The sequence below is a fragment of the Hyperoodon ampullatus genome, assembly GCF_949752795.1.
Source record: "Hyperoodon ampullatus genome assembly, chromosome: 19".
Taxonomy (NCBI): Eukaryota; Metazoa; Chordata; class Mammalia; order Artiodactyla; family Ziphiidae; genus Hyperoodon; species Hyperoodon ampullatus.
In genome coordinates, this window is record NC_136932.1 from 41,918,864 (window position 1) to 41,940,994 (window position 22,131).

Here is a 22,131-nt window from a genome sequence, read left to right on the forward strand (position 1 = left end):
GGAAAAAAAACAGTAAAATTTCTTGATTCTATGATATCTAAGGAGATTTTGTTCCCACTCAGGCCCTGGCCCCCTGGGGTATTCTGTCAGTATTCATTTAGACAGTCTTATGGGGTGCAGAAAAATCAGCAGGATCAAAGAAGTGATAACATGAGCATTGAAAAGTAATAATTACAGTTAGCTGGAATGCATTGAACCTCCAAAAATAAAAATAAGCCAAAAGTAGTTCATGCTGGCACAGAAAAGCTTCAGGTAGCAGAAGTATATTTCTAGGTAATCATAGGACACTCACAACTGTCCAATATTTGTACAAGAATGCTCTATATTAATTCAGTTATATAAGCCTTTAGCTCCAGTTTTGGTTAACACCCAATGCATCAATCACGAATGGTAAATAGAAATAAGAGAATAACGTAATCAGAGTGACTGTTCCTATTGCTTGTCTGCCCAGGAAGAGGGAGAATCAGGTTCCTGATGAGCAAAGATTCTCATTTTAATTTTTTAGGCAAATTTATTTTAAATTTATAATAGTATATTAGTTTTCTAAATTTTTAAAATTTGGCATTGACAGATGGTTCAGAAAAGACTGGGAGAACTAATATAATAAAGTTTTGTCAATAAGCAGATAATCACTAATTATATATATTCTGTTTTAAGAAAACTTTAGTTTGAAATATTTTGCTTACTAAAAAGTTAGAATTGTCCAAAGAATTCCCATCCTTTATCCAGATTCCCCAAATGTTAACATTTTAACCTTTTATCACATTTGCTTTATCCTCTGTCTCTCTCTCTCTCTATATATAAAATCTCATATATATCTTACATATATACATATGTAGTCTCAGAAATTTATATTTCTGAACCATTTGAGAGTTAGTTACAGATATGATGCGTCTTTACTCCCAATACTTCAATATGTATTTCCTAAAAAACAAGGACACTCTCTTACATAACCACAGTACAATGATCAAAATCAGGAAATTTACAATGATGAAATACTATAATCTACAAACTTTATTCAAATACCACCAGTTGTCCTATTAATGTCCTTTTTAGCAAAAGAAAAAAATTTTTTTCTGGATCAGGATAATTCATTACTTTTGTTTAGTCTCCTTTAATCTCGAATAATTTCTCAATCTTTCTTTGTCTTTAATGACCTTAACATTCTTGAAGGGTACAGGCCAGTTATACTGTAGAATGTTCCTCAACCTGACTTTGTCTGATGTTTCCTCATGGTTAGATTCAGGTTATGCATTTTGGGCAGGAATATCCCAGAAATGAAGTCTCATCCCTCTAAGTGCATCGTATCCTAGGCACATCATGTTAATTTGTCCCATTCCTGGTGCTATTTCCCTTTGTAATTAATAAGTATCTTATGGGGAGATGCTTTGAGATTATGCATATATCCTGTTTAACATCCATTCAGGATTCTTACCTTAATCAATTATTAGTTTGATGGTTTGGCAAAGAGGTTTTAAAACAATTATCCCACTGATAAAATGGATGAGGAGAAATGATTTGGTGTTAGGTTAGGCACATAGATGTTTCCAGAGAATGAGTTCTAGCTGGGAGCTTAGGGTGTTGTAATCCTGCTGAAAGAGATCAGGCTGCTTGGCTGTATTAAAAACAAAACTAAAAAAACCTGCCCCCAGTTGTTGACCCAGTCAGATAGAGCTCCAAGCTCTGACTTCTGCAAACTGCATCTCCCTTCTCTGGGAAGCAGATGGTTTTCTTTCTAGCTCTGGGCTCCCACTCTAGCTCCAGGTCATGGAAACAGTCCTTGCTGCTGTTTAATAAAGCTGCTGCGATGGTCACTGGCTGCTGGGAAGATAAATGCAGAGATTCCCCAGTTAGAGAGCTGGCTGTGGTTCCTTCAGAATAAAAAAATAGACCAGCTCCTTTAGAAAACTTGATTTTTCAGCCTGAGCTGGAGCTTTTCAACCTTGACTGGGCCTTTTGGACCCAGTGCGACTTTCTGAATTTGTTTGGTGTAGGCAAGATTGCAAGGGGGAATATTTAACCTACAGAGAAGACTAGCCGTGGGGGTAGAGGACCTCACGGGACTGGACCTTGACAATATTTGGTTAGGTGCCCCCTTTTGTCCCCTGCTGTTCCTGCTCTACTTAAGAGGACTAAGGAAGCCTTTCTTCACCTGGGTTTTCCTCCCCCAAATGTTCAAAATAGTGAGCTGTGAGTGTTGCTGCTTAATTAGCATGATATGAAAATGACAGGCACTCCCACCGTTTCACAAAGGTCGCCCCATTTTTGACCTTGGCCAGTGGCCTGACGCATGGTACCTGTGTTGCAGGACCAAGCACATCCCCGTCCCTGACAAGCCCAGGAATGTCACAGTCACAGCTCTCACGGCCATGTGGACACAACCCTAGCCTGCCAGCCTTCACCTGCACTTCTCAGAATCAGCAGGAGGGACAGGAATGTCCTAAGGAGAAGATCATGAAGCAAGGCGGGGATGGCGGGGTCCCTGGGCTGATCCTGCCCCCTCTCTGTCTGGTTACAGCTGCCCTACGAGAAGGCCTGCAAGAATAAGCTGTTTTGTGTTGCTGAGCTACAGTTGGCCACCACCCTCTCACAGTGAGTGGAATCCAGTCGTCACGGTTTCTGCAGTTAACTTCCTCCTGAAGGCTTACCTGGGCAAACCCCTCACCAGGACGGATCGCTCACTTCCTCCCGCTTCCCCTCATGGCCCACAAAGGGCTTCTGCACTTATTATCTCTTGCTTCCCCACCCACCCAATGAGGGAGGCAAGACAAATTTGTATTCCTATTTTATAGATTAGGCAACAGACTCAGTAGTTGAGGGCCTGTGTGGGGTCACATGATCATTGGGTGGACTTACACCCAGGTCTCTGGACATCCTGGACAACGCTATTTTCGTTAACTCAGTGTGTCTCACTCCTAGGACCACCTCAGTTAGAGGTAACCTCTTCCCTGGCTCACCGCTTAACCAAATTACTTAATTCATTGCATATTTATGGAGCATCTCCTCTGTGCCCAGCACTCTAGGTGCTAGAAATACATCAGCAAACAGCACACAAAAATCCCGGCCCTCCTGGTGCCTTTAGGGGGAGAAGATAATAAGTCAACTTTGTGTTGATGAGATGTATCAATACTATGAAGAGAAAGAAGGCAGGGAAGGTGGGACGGAATGCCGGGGGGAGGTGGGGTGGCAGTTTTAAATAGAGTGGTCAGGAGAATGTTCACGGAGAAGGTGACATTTGGGTGCATGCAAGAGGAGGTGGAGGAATGAACTCTGCGGGTGTCTGAAGGAAGAGCACCTGCAAATGCCCTGGAGATGGGAGGAAGAGCCAGGACACCAGCATGGTTGCAGTAGATGAGGGAGGGAGAGGTCACGTGAGGGGAGGAAAGGTCATACGTGGCTGCATCTCCATGAGGACTTGTACCGCGAGCTGAGAAGTCAGAGGAATGACATGACCATGCACTTTAACAGGATCATTCTTGCTGCTGTGTTGAGAGTAAACTGTAGGAGCAAAAATGGAGGTGGGGCAATAGTAGAGAACTATTGTAGTAACTCGGGTGAGAAGTGATGTGACTTAAGCCAGGGTGGTAGCAATGAAGGTCGTTATATTTTGATGTTAGAGCCCAGAAGATTGGATGACAGATTGGATGTGGGGAGTGAGAGAAAGGGACGGGTCTAAGAAGTCTTTCAATGCTTCAGCCTGAGCATCTAGAACTGTGCTGCCCAATACAATAGGCTCTGGTCACACTTGGTTATTTAAGTTGAAATTAATTAAAATTAAATTTTAGCTCCTTAGTTGCACTAGGCCCATTTCATGTGCTCAGTATCTGCATATGGCTAGTGATATTGAACAGCACAGAATAGGTCATTTTCATTACTGCCAAAGTTCTGTCGGACCACACTGCATTCTAGAATGATGGTGACGTCAAGAACTGAATTAGGGAAGCTTTTGGAAGAATTGTTCTGGAAGGCAGGGTGGGGAGGAAGAGATCATGAGTTTGGTTTTGGACATGTGCTGGTCTTAAAATGCCTTCCCTGACTCCTAGTGCTGTGTGTGTAGCATGGCACTGATGGCCAGTTGGCCGGAGTTGGCATCTCTGGGGAAGAGCACTGTTCTCTGAGTCCCGGGAAGCCTTCCATAGACATTTGCAGGACTTGTGTTTCAGATGTGGATGGCTTAGCGCTGCCTCCCTCAGTCACTGAGGATCCAGTTCAACGCTTTTGAGTGCTTTGGAAGCCAGCCTAACAAGGACACGCAGTTGTTTCTAACAGGGAATTAATTACAGCCAAGAAAGCCCTCCCAGCCACGTCCTTGTGACGTAGACAGTGATACAGCTGGCCCTACATCACCCCCTAGTGTTCACAGCCAGCAGTCTCTTCTCTTTTCAAAAGTATTGAACCTAATCCTTAGCATGCAAATGTCTCAATGGCTTTGACCTTTTTTGTGGACATGGGTCTCCTGAAGAATCTAAGGGAGACCTCAGAGCTTTCTCCCTAGAAGATCACACTTGCATACATTGGTGTTTGCATTTGGGGCCCTCTGAAACTGCCCCAGCCCTCAGGTTGAGAACCCCTGGTAAATAAATATTCCAGTGACTCTCAGATCTCTGTCCTGGGCTCTAGAACAGGACACCTTACTGACATTTCAACATCTCTGCCTTCCTATCCTCTGGGCACCTCTCGTCATGCCCTGGACTGAACCCATCTGATCAACTTCCGCCCTCTGGTCTTCCCCCTGTGTTCTCTCCCTCATGACTGGCCCCACTTGGTCACCCAAGCTGGAAACTCAGGAGGCGTCCTCGACTCCTCTCTTCTGTGCTGCTGCAAGCACGGCCTTCGCGCCTCTGGTTTCTCCCCCCTCCCCATGCCCGCTCCTACTGTCTGATTTCAGGCCTGTGTCATCTCCCAGACGGATCCCCACACAGGCTCTGCCTCTGCCCCCTCTAGCCCTCCAATCTGTCCTCTTCTCAGCTGTGATAAAAACAAAAAACAACACGACAAGACACAGGTCACATTACTCTCGAGAGCTGCACGCTCCATCTTTGAACCTTTCAGAGGGTTAGAAAGTTTTCTTTGTTGTTAATATGTTTCCCTGTAGGTCTCAATTACTGAGGGGCCCCATGGTGCCTCAGTGGATAGAAAGAAGCACTTACATGTCCCCAAGTCTTAACCAGGCTGAACAGATTCATGTTTTAACCCACAGCCTTTTTTTTTTTTTTTTTTTTTTTTTTTTTGCGGTACACGGGCCTCTCACTGTTGTGGCCTCTCCCGTTGCGGAGCACAGGCTCCGGAAACGCAGGCTCAGCGTCCATGGCTCGTGGGCCTAGCCGCTCCGCGGCATGTGGGATCTTCCTGGACCAGGGCACGAACCTGTGTCCCCTGCATCGGCAGGCGGACTCCCAACCACTGCGCCACCGGGGAAGCCCCCCACAGGCTTTAAATTGGAAGGACCGGGATGATTTTGTGGGTGGGAAGGCTGAGGCCAAGACAGGGGCAGGGGCAGCGTCTGTCCCCCGTGTGCTGTTTCTCCCGTGTCGAGCAGGGTGTCTGGCACAGAGAAAGTCTTCTGTAAACGTATGTGAGATGGATGAATTTGTGTCATGAAGTACGTTGCCTGGGGTCACAGTGCGTTGGTGGTAGAAAGAGGGTTTAGATCCAATTCTCCCAACTCCCTTTTGAGGCTGCTGGACCTCAGGCAAGTTAGTTAGCCTCCCTTGGCTTCTGTTCCCTTCTCTATAGAACAGAGAGCAACCGTACTATTTCATAGGGTTATTACGAGGATTAACTGAGCGTGTGAAGCATTTAACACAGTCCTTGACACATGGTAAACATTACATGAATGGTCATGTCACACAGCAGCCGAGGTATGGAAGTCCAGCTGTTTGCTTATGTTGAGGGGAAGAAAATCTAGGCTAAATGTAGCTAAATGTATCCTTTAAGCAATTTATCTAAGAAGGCAGTTAAAAAGGTGCTGTTGTATTGCACTTAGGTTTGTACAGATTAAATAAACTGGTAACATTTATCTATTTGCCTACCCTCTGCAGGCAGGAATTGGTGGTGGGTCTCACAAAGGAGCTGAGCATGAACATTAGCCTAACTAACTCGGGGGAAGATTCCTACATGACAAGCATGGCTTTGAATTACCCCAGAAACTTGCAGTTTAAGAGGATACAAAAGGTAACTATGACAGCAGTTTGGGAACCACACTGCTCGTGGCTTTCCCTTCTGGCATACTTGCTTTATTACGGCAACCTCCTAACTCTGCCTCCGGCCTCACCCTGGTCCATCCAGTAAATGATTATTAACTAGATGGATCCCCCCCTCTAATCCAACTATATGCCATGGATCCAATCATGTCATTCTCTGCTTTAAAAATCTTCAGTGGTGCTATTTTGCTGCCTAATCACTCCTTTTGCTTGCAGCCTTTCTTTTTTTAAAAAAAATAATTAATTTATTCATTTTTGGCTGCATTGGGTCTTCGTTGCTGCACGCGGGCTTTCTCTAGTTGCGGTGAGCGGGGGCTACTCTTCATGCAGTGTGTGGTCTTCTCATTGTGGTGGCTTCTCTTGTTGTGGAGCGTGGGCTGTAGGCGCGCAGGCTTTAGTCTTTGTGGCACGCGGGCTCAGTAGTTGTGGCTCGCGTGCTCTAGAGCGCAGGCTCAGTAGTTGTGGCACACGGGATTAGTTGCTCCGTGGCATGTGGGATCTTCCTGGACCAGGGCTCGAACCCGTGTCCCCTGCATTGATTGGCAGGCGGATTCTTAACCACTGCGCCACCAGGGAAGTCCCCTTGCAGGCTTTCTTAACTAGAGTTCTGAGAGAGAAATAATCTCTAATAAAGTAGCTTGGGGCTTCCCTGGTGGCGCAGTGGTTGAGAGTCCGCCTGCCGATGCAGGGGACACGGGTTCGTGCCCCGATCCCGGAAGATCCCACATGCCGCGGAGCGGCTGGGCCCGCGAGCCATGGCCGCGGAGCCTGTGTGTCCGGAGCCTGTGCTCCGCAACGGGAGAGGCCACAGCAGTGAGAGGCCCGCGTACAGCAAAAAAAAAAAAAAAAAAAAAAAAAGTAGCTTGGACTGGAAAGTAAGAGCCTGCTCGACCTTTCGTCAGCCTGGGAGCACAGGCTCAAAGCCAGCTGCAAGACACTAGGACACAGTATTTCTCCCAAGGACACCCTGCAGCTGTAAAGTATTGTAACACTGAGAAATTTCATTCCCTAAAATCATAGGCAGTCAGAAACTTTGCTGTTTGAAGTTTTATCTGTAATTATGAAACCATCTTACTCTTGCCTGGAGAGTCTAAGCCACTTTGACAAAGAGAAGCACTCTCATTTTCCATCTGAGGCTTGGAGCTTCGGATGAAATGTTTCTGGACATAACTTTTCACATTCACCTTAATAGTTTCCAAGGACATGGGTCCCTGAGTCCACTTTGCAGTCCAGACCTTGATGCTGAGTGGCCCTTTTACACACAGCCCTGCTTTGTTTTGGGCCTATCAAAACACTGCTTTGTTTACATTTCCCCCGAACTCCACCTTTCCCCAGAATCCTTTAATAACTATCTTTTCCTTTGTTTGGTGAGATACACCACAGTGCAGTTTTCCTCATTGTAATGAGTCAACAAACCTGGCTTTGTCATACTACGAGTGTGTCCCTAGTGGTCTGAGGCTATCTGGGCTAAGACAGCAACCATTACATGAGAAGAATGCCATGATCTCCTAAGCATCTAGAATGGAACTAGATGCAACATCCTTGGGAGAATTAAGAAAATAGTAGTTACTCAAGTCATTTTCTGTATTCAGTGGTCTGGATGAGGAACCATGGCTGAAAAAGGCTGCATGGCAGTGCTTGGGCTCATGCTGGCCTTCCAGCCCGGCTCAGTACATGAAATCTGCATCGGTCCAAGGCCCAGTTCAAATGTCTCCTTCCCCATGAAGACTTTGAATCCTCCTGGTTGGACCTCACCTTTCTCTACTGCTTTTCTCTGTACTGCTCTCACAGAACCACTCCTTAGGCCTTGTATTTAAATTCCTCAACCATCTAGCATTGAGCCCTTCTGCCCAGCTTGTGAGGGAGACAAGGACAGAGTCTGATTTATTTGTGTCCCTGGCTCCTGGCAGGGCGTCTGGCATGTTGAATTGGTGTGAGGAGACTGCTCCTTTTTTTGCCTTTTAAAATCAATGTCAAAAACAAAACAAAACAAAAACAACGTCTTTTATGTTAACAGCCTCCTTCTCCAAACATTCAGTGTGATGACCCTAAGCCAACTGCTTCTGTCCTGGTCATGAACTGCAAGATCGGTCACCCCATACTCAAGAGGTCATCTGTGAGTCTGTTTTGATTGGCTGACTCTTCTCACTACCCTGGGATTGGTGTCTTCTACTTCCCAGTCTCATTAGAATCTCAGTTGCAGTCTCCACACTTCTCTTAGAGTGCTCAGAGCGGCCAAGCATGCTCTGAAAGTAGGGAGTGGTGGGGGTGAGGGATACAGCCATAGATAAATGGTTGACGCACCCCAGTACAGCAGAGTGAAGCTGGGGGCAGTATGGAAGGAGCATCAGACCCAAAGGTAGGAGTCCCTGATCTGCCACTGATGATCTCTGTGCTGTGGGAAATCTCTGAAGCAGCTTCCTCAACTGTAAAGGGGAATAATCCTGTCTGCCCCACTTACTCCATCTTGACATCATGAGGCTTAAGGTGGAATAACGGACCTTGAAGCATGCTGTGCTACAAAAACATGAGGAGTATGAATTATGTTTCCCAGGTCTGTTTAGTTAGTAGGAAGCAGTTTGAGTTGTGAGTGGTATAAAGGGGAATCAAGTAACCTTTTTTGTTTGTTTAAACAGGCAAACTTTTCATTAGTTTGGCAGCTGGAGGAGAGTGCCTTTCCAAACAGGACAGCCGACATTGCTGTGACAGTCACCAAGTAAGTAATGCCTGTGTCACAGCAGGTCCAGCCTGTAGCCCTGCAAGAAGGCTCCCTCCCATGTGCGTGCGTAATAGCTCTGGCTCCCTCACTGCCCAGGAAGGGGAACCTCAGTGAGCCCTGAGAAGGCACGTGTGTCCCTGCTGTGACTTGGCTTTCCCTTCTTGTTATCGAAGATATTTAAAATGTTCTTTTACTGACAAAGTAAAACTATGGTATGGTCTGGAAGAATGAGCTTTGGACTGGAGCTCTAATTCTGGTTCACTTAACTTCAGAGAAGCTCTGTCTTCTGCAGAACCTCTATGTTTGGGGTAGAGTTGGGTACGGTGTTGGGAAAATTCTCAAATGGGTGATTCTGCCCCCAGGGGCAACGCCTGAAGACACTTGACTGGCACCACTTGGGGCGGGTGCTACTGGCATCTAGTGGGTAGAGGCCTGGAACGTTGTTAAACATCCTACAATATACAGAACAGCCTCTCACGAAGACTTATCTGGCCCCAAATGTCAGAATTATCAAGGTTGAGAAACCCTTTTAAAATCAGTTTCTCTAAGTATGGTCTTCTAGAGTGTCTTCTGCACTCTAATTGCTTATCTCCCAGAGTCTTTTCTATCTGACCCCCAGTGATCCCAGGAAGTCAAGGTAAGAAGCCATGTGTACAAAGCAGGTGTGCTCTACACTGACATTCTTGTTTCTTAGTTCCAATGAAAGAAGGTCTTTGGTCAGTAAGACCCACAGCCTTCATTTCAAACATGCCTTCATTGCAGTTCTTCCCAAGTAAGTACTTCCAAGGGGCCCACACCTGCGGGACAGCTTCAGGCATTTTCTCTTGTGGGTGGAACTTGTGGTCAGGGTAGATGTGGGCATTGCCCTTCCCTGAGAGGAGGCTGCTTAGAACCCAGGCGCCCAATGACATCTAGGCCACTAACAGTTGGGTCCTAGAACTCCATGGTCATAATCAAAGGAGGAGCAGTGCCAACTGGTCTTGATACAAAAGGGAACTGATGTGATGCTAAGGAGGGAAGAGAGGGGCTATGGGATTGGGAAGAAAGGAAGGAAAAAAGTAAGGCCACTCTAAGGCATTATAATTAGATATAGAAACAGCCCAAATATACAGAATTCGAATAGTCTAACCTGATCCCAACTGCCCTACCACCACCTTACATTTTGATATTCAGCTTTGACCCCTATCAAAGGGGTCAGGTGCCCTCTGTCCTAGTGTATCCAGTTGGTAGCATTGAGGTTTTTTAAAATGAGAAAGGGGCCTTGAGGCCTAACCCATGTCCTCTCAAATGCAGACCATCAGTGACGTACATGAACACAAGCCAGGGGCTTTCCCACCACAAAGAGCTCCTCTTCAATGTAAGTGCTGTGCTTGTCATTGCAAAGCCACAGGTGGCAAAGCAACACCAGCCGTGACTTCCCGCTCTGATTTATTTTGCAGATACATGGGGAGAACCTCTTTGGAGCCGAGTTCCAGCTGCAGATTTGTGTTCCAGTTAAATTACAAGGTTTCCAGGTCATAAGAGTGAAGAACCTGACCAAGACTCAGGTACATAGAGGCAGTTCTATATCACCATCACATCTCTTTCCAGAGTGACTGTGGATTCTCAAAGGTATAAAAACTAGAACTCTAGAAAAGGAGTAGAAAAAGATTAGTTAACCTGGGAACATATTTTAGGAGTAAATTACCAAAGTCATGTTCACAAGGAATATTAACCACTCAGCCCTTAAAGCAACATTCCAGTTTTTCTTCCCTTGATGAAAAAATAAGCAAAATTCAAACGTTTTGAGTAGCCATGGAGAAATTTATTTTCCATTTGAAAATCATTGATAAATTCTGCTTCTCTTTGTGACTGGCAAATGAGCTTGATAAACATGTGGCATTTCTCGCACTTCTCCCTATAAGCTGCCTACCATCTTCCTTCCCGCTTGCCTTCCAGTCTGTCTGCCTAGGACTCTGCTCTGCTACGGCCTCTTTGCTCTCAGCTGGCTCCTCATCTGTCAAAGCCAGCCTTATGACACCTACAGCAACAAGCTCTGATCGGTGTGACAGCTGAGGCCTTGGGCTTTCCTTTTTTTTTCCTGCTCAGGCTACATAAAGTGTCAAGGTTCAAAAAGGAAAATGTGGAAAGGAATTTACAAAATGGAGTCTGCTGACAGAAAGAGGGCTTTTCAGTTGTGAACACTTGTTCTCATGTATAGTTTATTTTTAAAGAATATTTGTTAAGTTTAAACATTTCAACAAACATTTCAGCTTCCACTTGGAAACAAAATTCTTGTTTGAAAAGCTGATTGGAAACCTGTAAGAACAGGAATCCCACCCTGCTGTGGGGATAGAGGTTAAAAACGGCATCAGGGGCTTCCAGACCTGTGCCCTCTCCTTTGGGGGCGGTCAGCAACCCCAGCTTACTTAAACAGACTGTGCTTGCAGAGCAGGTCTGTGGCAGAGCTGAAGTTCAACATAGTCTGATGGAAATACTTGATCTTTCTCCTCATTTGCTTCAAGGCAGGGGTGTTACCTTTGGTCTTGAAGGTCATTTGTTTCAGGATCTTATCTGTGAGGTAGTGTAGCCAGAGCACGTTGTTATAAGGGTGATATTCGTCCCAGCAGTTGTTGTTTTCCTTCCTCATCAGCCTGTAGATCTCAAACTGGTAGTCACCTTCTCCTGTAAACAGGTCTTGGTCCATGGAAATGTCACAGAAAACCACGATCCCGTCCCGCTCCAAGCGTGACAGGGTGTAGTCGATGATGTTGACCTGTAGCCCTCGGGTGGGGATGGAGCTCGTCTTCCCATTGAGGGTGTAGTGGAGCTCTTTGAGGCTGGTTTTCTTTAAGAGCACGTTCCCCCAGTGCAAATCTCGGTGCTCAAAGTTCAGCGATGCCTCTGCCACTGCAAGGGACGCAGTGATCTGGTGCAGAATGCTCTTTGCAGTGACGATGGAGGACAGCTTCGTTCTCATTTGCTCTAAGTCGATCCCTCCAAACTCAAATTCCAGCACGATGAAGAGCTGGTCTTCCTCAAAAAAGTCAGGCCGGTCATTTGCAGACCCTTTGGTTGAATTATAGCGATCCCAGGCCTGGAGGAGCAAGGGAGGGTAAGATCCTTGAACACAGTGTACCGAGTTCAGCCCAATGAAGCCTTCTGTACGGTTGCATACCTCATCAGACAAGAGGCTCAACTCTTTGGAGATGATGATCTCCGGCAGGATTTCCTCAAAAGTTTTCTGATGAGCTCCATTGACTAACTTCTGTCCTTCAATAGCAATGATTTTTAGGGCTACAGGTGTGTGGTTAGCAACTGTTTGAAACACTTCGCCAAACACCCCTTCCCCAATCTTCTCACAGCATTCCAGTTTTTCTGAGGAAAGGCAGTCGCTGAAGGGGATAGGACCCTCCTGACTGCATTCTCCATAAACCTTTTCTGCGTCGGATGCCTTTTTGTCTGTGGCATGTAGTGTCTTTAAGGGGGTGAGCAAATACATGGAGGAGAAGTGCCAAGGGTACAGGGCACTGTTTGTTCTGTTTGTGACAGGAAGGTGTGAATATTCTGATATGAGGGACTCAGAGAGAGAACTGGCAGTGGTGTAGACACTGCACACTTTTGACACGGCGGTCACCATCTTCTTCTTGTGGAAGCTGAAAGAGGCCCTGGCTTTGGTCCAAGAGCAGGCATTCTGTAAATGAGTCAGGTCCTGGGTGACAAATGAATCTTTTTCCATCTTTTGGCCTTTTTTAAACTGGTGGTGATGGTGGAGGGAGGTTTCTGCTGTCTCTTGATGCTTCCTTTTCCGGCTTGGCCCGGTTCTCTCAGGCCTGTTGCTTTTCCCAGGCGCCATACCGCCCTTGCACCCACGGGCCTCCCCGTATTCTATGTGGACAGCCTCCTGAGACCCAGCCTCTCGAGCGGAGTCCTGGTCCGTGGCCCTCTGCTTACCCGCGCTGTGTGAACCTGGGCTCTCCAGCCTCCTCCCCGCCAGTTCCCTGTCACAGCAGGACTCCCGCATATTCTTCCCGTCTAGCCCAAGCTCAGAATCCTCAGGATTTCCTGAGTCCAAAAAGCTACAGAGAGCTGACCTGAGGCTGGCACGGGCTTGGTGGGCCAACCTGGTGAGCCTGCCTCCTGCTGTCTCCGCCTCCTGGGAACGGGGGAGAGGTTCCTGGTCCAGGGAGGCTTCTGGGAGGTGGAGGCCGCTCGGAGCTTCAGAGGCTGCATCCAGAAAGGCGGAGAGGTCGGTACAGATGCTGCCTCCTGGCGCAGGGGACCCGGGGCCGGGAGAGGCCGGAGAACTAAACAGGGAGGCACTGGTGCCCTGCTCGCCGCCGTCCCTGGGCTGGCCGCACACACTGAGGTCCGGGCTCAGGAGGCCCGGGTGGCCGTTGGGGAAGGGCGGCGGTCCGAGCGGGCCGCAGGGGGTGCTGCACTTCTGCGGGCACCGCGCTCGCAGCCTCAGGCGTCTTGGGGTCGCGGTCAGACTCGGCCGGTCCTTGGAGAGTCGGCCGCGAGCGCGCCTCCGCCGCTGACCCACCGGGCTGCCGGGGAAGTCGGGGTCGTCAGGATCGTCGGAGACGACAGACCGCGAGGGGCCGCCGCCGCTGGCGTCGCTGCTACTGCTGCTGAAGAAACGCTTCTGGTCTTGCGGCGGGAACCACTGCACCGCTGCCTGGCCCGGACGCCGCCGCGGCCCCCCGCCGCCAGCTACCCCATACGTTCGGAAGAGCCGACTCCCGGGTCGCCGGAGTGACGCCGCCATCGCCGGCACCCGCCAGGCAGTTCAAATGCAAACACCGCGAGACTTCTTAGAGACGCAGACCCGCCCGCCGGTTCGCCTGCCCGCCGGGTCCTAGCGCCCGGCCTCGCGCCAGCAAATCACGATGGGTCTCGCGCCAGCAAATCACGATGGGTCTCGCGGGAAGTGGGAGAGGGCGAATAACTATGGCGGTTTGGCGTTCTCATTGCGTCGCGGGAATGGGTCTTGTTTCAGGCTCACACTGTGTGCACCCAGAGTCCGGAGCGCGTTTGTGGGAGCGATCTGGTTCAGGTGAGCGCGGTCGTCCGAGAGGCCGGGGCGGGGCGGCAGGGAGGGAGAGGGCCTGAAGCGGGTGACATGAGACGCACGGATTCTACTTTTCCGAGGTTTCCCCTGAAAGCACAGGCGGGGCGGTCCCAAGGCGCCCCTTAGCCTCTACACTGGGTCACGTTTGCCAGGGTTGCGGCTTTGCTCGAGCCAAGTGAGCGCAGGAACTGCTCACACCCTCTATTCCGGGACCTTGAGGTGCTCTGTGTGCCAGGTGTTAAAATTCCCGGCTTTTCCACCCGAAGAGGAATTGTGCCAACTAACACACACCTTCTTCCAGCATGTGGAAGAATGGCATTCAGTGAGCTGTAACGTCACCTCGGATAAAGAAAATGTAACCGTGGCTGCAGAGGTCTCCTTGAGTCAGTCAGAACAGGTACTTGAGATTTTATTATCCTGCTGTTACCCTAAGAAGGATAATAGCATCTCCAAATATAACATGTCCAAAACAGGTCTCTTGATCCAACTCCTATCCCAACCTGTTGCTTACCCACTTAGTGAGGGTTACTAACTAGGGTAACTTATTCGGGTTAGTTACTAGGAATTCTAGGAACTACTTGCGACTCCTTTTCTTACATCCCCATATCTGTTCCAGCAGCAAGCTCTGTGATTCTACGCCCCCCCACCCAATATATTCTAAATCCATTCACTTCTCTCCATCTCCACTGGTATTGTTGTAGTCCAGGCCACCCCTCTTACTGGGTTTATTGCAGTATCCTTCTCTCTGCTCTTCTTGCCTCTCCTTTTGCCATGCCCTCTACAAACGTTCTTCACATAACAGCTATGTTTTAAAAGAAAACACTGTGCCACTTACCTGCTTTTAAAAAAAGTTTGAATACACTTAGATTAAAATTTGTCTTTTTCAGTGGTGTGCAAGGCACCCTATGATCTCGTCTCTGTTTGCTTCTTCAACTTAATCTCCTAGTACTTGCCTCTTCCCTGCTTTTTAAAAAAAATTTATTTATTTATTCATTTATCTAACTTTTGGCTGCATTGGGTCTTCACTGCTGCACGCGGGCTTTCTCTAGTTGCAGTGGGCGGGGGCTACTCTTTGTTGCGGGGCGCAGGCTTCTCACTGTGGTGGCTTCTCTTGTTGCAGAGCACAGGCTCTAGGCGCGCAGGCTTCAGTAGTTGTGGCACACGGGCTTAGTTGCTCCGTGGCATGTGGGATCTTCCCGGACCAGGGCTCGAACCCATGTCCCCTGCATTGGCAGGCGGATTCTTAACCACTGCGCCACCAGGGAAGCCCTTCCCTGCTTTTTATACTCCAGTTTGCCAATATTGTTCTGGCCACAGGATCTTTGTACTTGCTGTTCCTTCTGCATGACACTGCTTTTCTCATAGATCTTCATGTATGTGGTTTCTTCTTATATTTAACTCACATGTTACCTCTTAGGCCTTACCTGATGACTCATTCAAAAGTAGGGACTAAAGTCTAGTTTAACGTCTTGTGATGATCCAGATGAGAATGATGAGGTCTGAGCTGAAGAAGTAGCAATGAGGATGGAGAAAAAGGGACGGGTGCAAGAGAGGCTAAAAAAAAGAACCATCAACCACTGACTTGGGGCGTGTGGGTAGGTCGATGAGGGTGTGGCATGAAGTAAAGGATAAGGGAAAAGAAGTTGAGGTATAACTGCAGGTTTCTTGCTTGGGTAACTTTGTGGTTGCTGAGGAATACTGGAGAAGGAACACGTTTAAAGGGACAGATGATGAGTGCTGTCCAAGAACAGTAAGTCTGTTTTAAATCAACTATACTGCAATAAAAAATTTTTTTAAAGTTAACTAAAAAAAAAAATGAACAGTTAAGTCCATGTCTAAAATGTGTTTCTTTTTTTTCTTCCCCATCTTGTAGTTACGAAGAGATGTGACTGAGCTGCACATCCTTGGTGAAATATCTTTCAACAAATCTCTATATGAGGGGCTCAATGCAGAGAACCATAGAACTAAGGTAATCCCTGGCTGTCTTCTCGTTTTCTGGGTGATGTCCTGGGAAAACGGTGCCTGGCCTTAGCGCCCCTGTACAGATGCTTGGCTGTTGCCCTCTTCCCGTTTTAGTCTTATCACCTCTGATCTTGACTCTGCCAGCGACTGCCTCCGTGACCTTGAGTTACTCAGGTTCTGCCTCAGTTTTTCTGTCTCTGAAATGAGGCAACTGAATAAGAGGCCTAAGCAGAGGAAGTCTCAGTTGAAATAACTAGGCTGGAATCAACAGCTGTATATACTTTGATTTGAAAATGTATTATTTTTTAAAATTTCTTAGGTGAGAAATTTTGGGGGAGGCGGTATATAACAACCCTCTTCTTAGTGTGTGGTATCAGTGTTTAGTTACAATGCTGCACAGTTACAATACTCAAGAATGCATAATTTTTTTATAAGTCTTAGACTAAGTACTAGAACCCTTGGATTCGTTTTGCAGAAGTATGACTGCAAGTCAGACTGACCTTTGTGATCTGTGGGCCGAATACTGTGTGTGCCACCCTGAGTTGTCATTCTTGTTGACACTCACCTAGATGTGCTGCCGGTGTCAGAGATGGTCCATCTGTGAGCTGTGTAGTTAGGCATGATTCAGTATCGGAGGGAATGTCAAGAGGGTGAGGCTGGATCGCTAAACATTCGGTCCTCTGATTTCCTCCCTGGAGGAGGGGAAAGGCGCAGTTCTCCAAACATGTCAGGAAAAACATTTCCTTTTATTTTTAAGTATTTCTAATACAGAAAATGATACGGAAGAAAGAGAAGTGCCCCATTATCCCATTGCTCAGATTTTTTTTTAAATAGAAAAGCAAGAAAATCCAAGCCTTACACAAAGATCCCAAATCAAAAATAATGGTTCCTTTACTTCCCCCTTTCCACACCCCTGATTCCCTCTTCCCAAAGGGAATTACTGTTAACAGTTTCTTACATGCACATTCTTAAATAATTTATGTATAAATTTCCCCCTTTTACTTACTGATGCTTTTATTTCTATAGCATAGAGTCCCCACGGTGATTTTCCTTTTTTAAAATTCAGGACCCCAAGAAAAGTATTTACATTTCAGCTGCAAGACACTAGCGCTAATGTGCCATAAAGGCCTGTGTTGTTTATCCAGTGAGGGAGGCAGACCAATGTCAACGGCCTGGCTCCTTTGAATCTTGTGCTCTATGGTCCCTGTGCTGGGGATGCCTTCCCTTGTGGCTGCCACAAAGTTGCCACTTTCCACTTCTCCCAGCGATATAGTTTCACATGGCAGAATACAAAATAGGAAGCCAAGAGATCAGTAGCAAAAGGAGTTTTTCCTCATTTTTCTTCCCTTTTCTTTCTTTTTTTTTTTTTGGCTGTACTACGTGTGGCATGTGGGATCTTAGTTCCCTAACCAGGGATTGAACCCATGCCCACTGCAGTGGAAGCACAGTGTCCTAGCCATTGGACTGCCAGGGAATTCCAGCCTTCCCTTTTCAAGGACAATTTTCCTAAAAACTCCCAGCAGATAGTCTCCTTATAACTTATTAGTGAGAACTAGATCTCATGTCAGTCACTGGCAAAGCGGGATGACTTCGTCATGATCAGCTTAGACCAATCATGACTTCTGAACAAACTAGGAAAGGAGGGAATGGCTGTTGGGTGGGCCACCAAGAGTGTTTGCTACAAGCAGGGGTATTCTGTGTCCTGCTTCTCCCTTCACCTCTACCAGGACACCTTTAGGGCACTTTAGGAACCGGTGGTTTTGGAAGAGGAAAAAGGGAAGAGGCTTTGAGAAACAGGAGTACTTCTACTCCAGCCTGACATGTTACATTACTGTCATCTTGGGACTTTCTTTCATTACTTTCTGAAACCTCAGGTTCTCAAGTCTTCTCCCCATACTCCCCGCTGCCCCCCACTTTACTCTTCCATGAAGGAAAAAACCAGCTCTCTTCCTGTTCTTCTTCTCTGTTGCGTTGCTCCCTCACTATTCCCAAGGCCCAGAACTTAAGTTCAGCTTGTATGAGTTAAACAGTGCCTGGAGGGTCAACCCTTGGAAGTGTTTATGACTTAATTGGAAGAGGCCTCAAAGGTAAATTTGTCCAGCCTTCCATCCCATACAGAAATTCTCTCCAAAGCATCCCTGACCTTGGTGCTTGAACACTTGGATGAAGGGAATTCAGTGTTTTGGGCAGGCAGAGATGTCTTGATGGCCTTCTGGCCGTGGTCTGTGTGCTGGGCACAACTTGGGAGGGCCATGTCTGGGTCTCACCTGGGAAGCACATCCCCAGGGTTTTCCACTTGAGCCCTGGGATGGAGAGAGCCTCTGGACAGCAATGCTGGGGTGGCTTCTAATGGAAGGGCTTTTCAGTAGTACACGTGGATGCCATTTTGCATTTATTACTGTGTCACTGACATTAGTCTGGTGAAGAGCAGACCCTTATCTTTGTCATGTATTTCATGTCAGAAAATGTCCTATCAGTCATTAGGCAAGATCAAAAAGAGTTGTCAGAACAGAGTTGGAAGGGACTTAGAAATCATTTTGAAGATGGTGAGCTTGGGGCATACCTGGATGTAGAATCTTGATTTTCCGTCTTTCAGTGTTCTTTAAAACCTAGAGATCTTAATTTGTTGGGACCCTCTATTAAACTGTCAGAGGCTCCTGAATAGAACCTCTCTCTCTCTCTCCCTCTCTCTCTCTCTCTCTCTCTCTCTCTCTCTCGTCTCTCACACACACGCAAACAGAAGGTCACAGTCTCCTGGCAGACTTAACTCTTCTAGGTAAGAGACCAAAATAGTTTGTATAAAATATTTTGGTCATCAGATAATTTTACTGTGCTCTGTTTTTTTTGTTTTCTTTTTAGTTTTTGTTTTCTTTGCTTTTCGAGGATTCTGTTGCTATCTCTAGCTCAGAGATTCTTTCCTCAGCCATGTCCAGTCTACTAATGAGCGCATCATAGGCATTCTTCATTTCCTGTTACAGCGGGTTTTCATCTCTAACATCTTTCTTAGGATTTCCATCTGTCCACTTACATTGCCTGTCTGCTCTTTTTCTTTGTTCATGCGTGCTGACTGCTCTAACCGTTAGAGCCCTTAGCATAGTCATCATGGTGGTTTTAAATTCCTGGTCTGATAATTCCAACATTCCCGCCGGGTCTGGTTCTGATGCTTGCTCTGTCTGTTCAAGTTGTGTTGTTTTGCTTTTTGGTACGCCTGGTAATTTTCTCTCAGTAGCTGGACACGCTGTACCAGGTAAAAGGAACTGCTGTAGACGGACCTTCACCAATGTGGTGAGGTGTTGGGGAGAGGCAGTGTGCTGTCGTTCTGTGATTAAGCCTCAGTCTTTTAATGAGCCTGTGCCTCTGGACTGCGAACTTCACCCCTGTTTCTCAGTCTTTTTCAACCCCATTAGGTGGGACAGGATGGCTAGAGTGGGCTTGAGCTGGGTACTTCCCTTCCCCCAGGACAGTTAGGCTCTGATATTACCCAGCAGGTTAGGCTAGTTAACTAGTTTCCCCTGAGGACAGGCCTTGTTAAGATGAGAGTTCTCTGGCTTATTTCAAAATGGTTCCTCTTCCCCTCCCCCTGCTGGAAGCATGAAGGGTTTTTTCTCCAGTATTTACTGTGGGAACCTGGTCAAGCTCCTGGAGAAAACCTCAGCCCCGCGACCGGGTTTCCTGGAGTTTGTAAGCCCCTGGGTTGTCAGCACCGCGCTTCCAGCAGCCCGTCAGTTGCAGTTCAGGTTTTCCTTCCCTGGTGCTGGTGAGCCTCTGCTCTCTGTGTCAGTCTGTCTGTCTCTCCCTCCGCTCTTGGGGGCAGCAATTTGCCTTGTGGCGTCGCTCTCTTAGGGATCCAAAAATTGTTGATTTTTCAGTTTGTTCAGCTTTTTACTTGTTAGCATGGAGTGGTGACTTCCAAGCTCCTTACATGTGGAAGCAGAAACCACAAATCTCATCAGATAATTTTAGATGCTGCATGAGGAAATGTTTAGCTTTTTGCTTTATTGTCATCAGTTCTTTTTTTTTTATATATATATACTAAAAACCATTGGCGTGTACACTTTTTTTTAATTCCATCGGTATTTTTATTTATTTATTTATTTAATTTACTTTTGGCTGCATTGGGTCTTCGTTGCTGCGTGTGGGCTTTCTCTAGTTGTGGCGAGCGGGGGCTACTCTTCGTTGCATTGCACGGGCTTCTCACTGCAGTGGCTTCTCTTGTTGCAGAGCACGGGCTCTAGGCATGCAGGCTTCAGTAGTTGTGGCATGTGGGCTCAGTAGTTGTGGCGCACGGGCTTAGTTGCTTCGCGGCATGTGGGCTCTTCCTGGACCAGGGCTTGAACCTGTGTCCCCTGCATTGGCAGGCAGATTCTTAACCACTGCGCCACCAGGGAAGTCCCCTGTCATCAGTTTTGATCAATACACTGTATGTTGCCAAGTTCTCACATTTTGCTCCTTAAAATAACGTGAAATTTTTTTCTCATTTTGCCTTACCTGACTTATTGGATGATCTCTTTGTTTTGTTCCAGATCACTGTCATTTTCCTGAAAGATGAGGAGGCGTATTCTCTGTCTCTCATTATTAAAAGCAGTGTTGGTGGCCTTCTGGTTTTGATCGTGATTATAGTCATCCTAGTCAAGGTCGGTTCCACTCATGTTCATAAAGGTTCTGGTGTTGGGCACAGTCCTCCTTAGGACAGCCAGTCCCTGACCTAGAGCAGCTTCCCTGGCCTCGTGACCACCTTTCCCTCTTCCTTCAACCACACGCCTGTTGAGGCAAATGAGTAAGACAGTTTCTGAAAAAGATAAAGATCTAATTGAAGAATTGGAGTACAGAGATATTTTCCTAAAATGAACCTGATTGTCGTTCCCCTATTTAAGTCCTTTCCTTCCCCTGTTTTGATGTTCAGACTCTTTCACTGCTATTCAAGACCTTCCACTCTGGCCTCTACTTTCTCCGCCCTTAAGTCTTGCTTTTTTCTCAACACACTAAACTAAATAGGTTCATGTCTCTGTGTTTGCAGTTAGGCTCTCTATACCCATAAGCCCTTTCCTTCTTTTTGACTTGCTCTCACTCTTCCCTTAAAACTCAGCCCAGAGATTCCTGAGTCCTCTGAGCTGAGCTTTATGCTTTTCCTTTGAGCTCCCCTCTAGAAACCCTTCCAAGGGGTAGTCGTCACACTATATTCCAGTTATTTCTCTTCTCACTAGGTTGTGAGTTTCTTGATGTGTAGGAGGCTGTACTTGATCTCTTTCTACCCTCAGCCCAGTAGGCTGAGTACTTTTACATAGATATATGACCCAGTACAGCTGAAACTGTAGTACTTTGCAGAACTAGTTAAGTTAAAAAGGTTAAAGTGCTCTGGGGGTTCAGAGGAAGGTGGAAAATCACTTCTGACTGGGGACTGAGCACAGGAAGGGCTTGTGGAAAGGCAGTATTTAAGACGGGTCTTGAAGGATTGGATTATCAGGAGAGATTCAGAGGAAGCTGAGGATCATGGGGGCTATTTTGGCAACAACCAGGTAGGTGGTTTTCTAAAGCAGGTGGTTAGGTTAGGCCTGTAATTGGGCTTCCCTCCCTTTGTTTTAGTGTGGCTTTTTTCAAAGAAAATACCAACAACTGAACTTGGAGAGAATAAGGAAGGCCCAGCTGAAATCAGAGAATCTACTGGAAGAAGAAAATTAGACCAGCTTCCTCATCCATTGGGAGAGAGTACCAACCAGTCCTGGAGACTTCTAGAGACTTGGTGTCATGTGGATTACTTTTCCTTTAGGATGATCGAGAGCAGAATCTAGCACATTGTTTTGTGGAATGTTGTTTTTTAACCATACATTGTCCCCAGAGTGTCTGTGCATTGTGCAAAAATGAAACTTGGGAGACATTTGGTATTAAATAAAACTGTTTTCTTAACAGAACTGCCTTTAATATGCAAATATAATATCCTTTGTGATTCCCGCCCCCCCCCAAGAGGAGGCTATGCAGTTATACAGCATTTCCCAGCCTTATTTGCCTAAGAGTGCTTTTTTCCTGCTGTTTCTGTTAACATCTTCCAAAATAGTGTTCCACGAAGTATATCTTGGGGGACAGTGGTCGAAAGCAGCTCCTAGTTTGGCATTTTCAGATCCTAAGATGTGGCCTATTATTTCAAATGAGGCCACAAAAAGCACCCCCAGGACAAATGTAAAAAGTGGAAAAACGGA

At 46.8% G+C, this 22,131-nt stretch overlaps 2 protein-coding genes across 4 annotated transcripts in view; one reads left to right on the forward strand and one right to left on the reverse strand.

The window, feature by feature from the left end:
* The window catches only part of ITGAE (integrin subunit alpha E), a gene marked incomplete at its 5' end in the record, with an annotated part of 59,039 nt that extends 37,206 nt beyond the window's left edge, over nucleotides 1–21,833 (forward strand). The window contains 12 exons of one of the 3 annotated variants that reach the window (XM_079726087.1): nucleotides 2,519–2,592; nucleotides 6,042–6,174; nucleotides 8,221–8,319; nucleotides 8,840–8,919; nucleotides 9,617–9,694; nucleotides 10,216–10,279; nucleotides 10,362–10,469; nucleotides 13,904–13,960; nucleotides 14,277–14,372; nucleotides 15,849–15,944; nucleotides 20,461–20,571; nucleotides 21,521–21,833. In XM_079726087.1, coding sequence (XP_079582213.1) covers nucleotides 2,519–2,592; nucleotides 6,042–6,174; nucleotides 8,221–8,319; nucleotides 8,840–8,919; nucleotides 9,617–9,694; nucleotides 10,216–10,279; nucleotides 10,362–10,469; nucleotides 13,904–13,960; nucleotides 14,277–14,372; nucleotides 15,849–15,944; nucleotides 20,461–20,571; nucleotides 21,521–21,616 — 1,092 coding nt within the window. In that variant the 3' untranslated portion in view covers nucleotides 21,617–21,833. The remainder of the gene's footprint in view (nucleotides 1–2,518; nucleotides 2,593–6,041; nucleotides 6,175–8,220; nucleotides 8,320–8,839; nucleotides 8,920–9,616; nucleotides 9,695–10,215; nucleotides 10,280–10,361; nucleotides 10,470–13,903; nucleotides 13,961–14,276; nucleotides 14,373–15,848; nucleotides 15,945–20,460; nucleotides 20,572–21,520) is intronic. The other 2 variants (XM_079726088.1, XM_079726089.1) reach the window with 2 other exon arrangements.
* Nucleotides 11,327–13,672, reverse strand: HASPIN (histone H3 associated protein kinase; the record flags this gene model as incomplete). Its single annotated transcript, XM_079726090.1, has 1 exon — nucleotides 11,327–13,672. One exon carries the CDS (start codon nucleotides 13,670–13,672, stop codon nucleotides 11,327–11,329), a length of 2,346 nt encoding a protein of 781 aa, XP_079582216.1.
* Nucleotides 21,834–22,131: the final 298 nt, after the last annotated feature.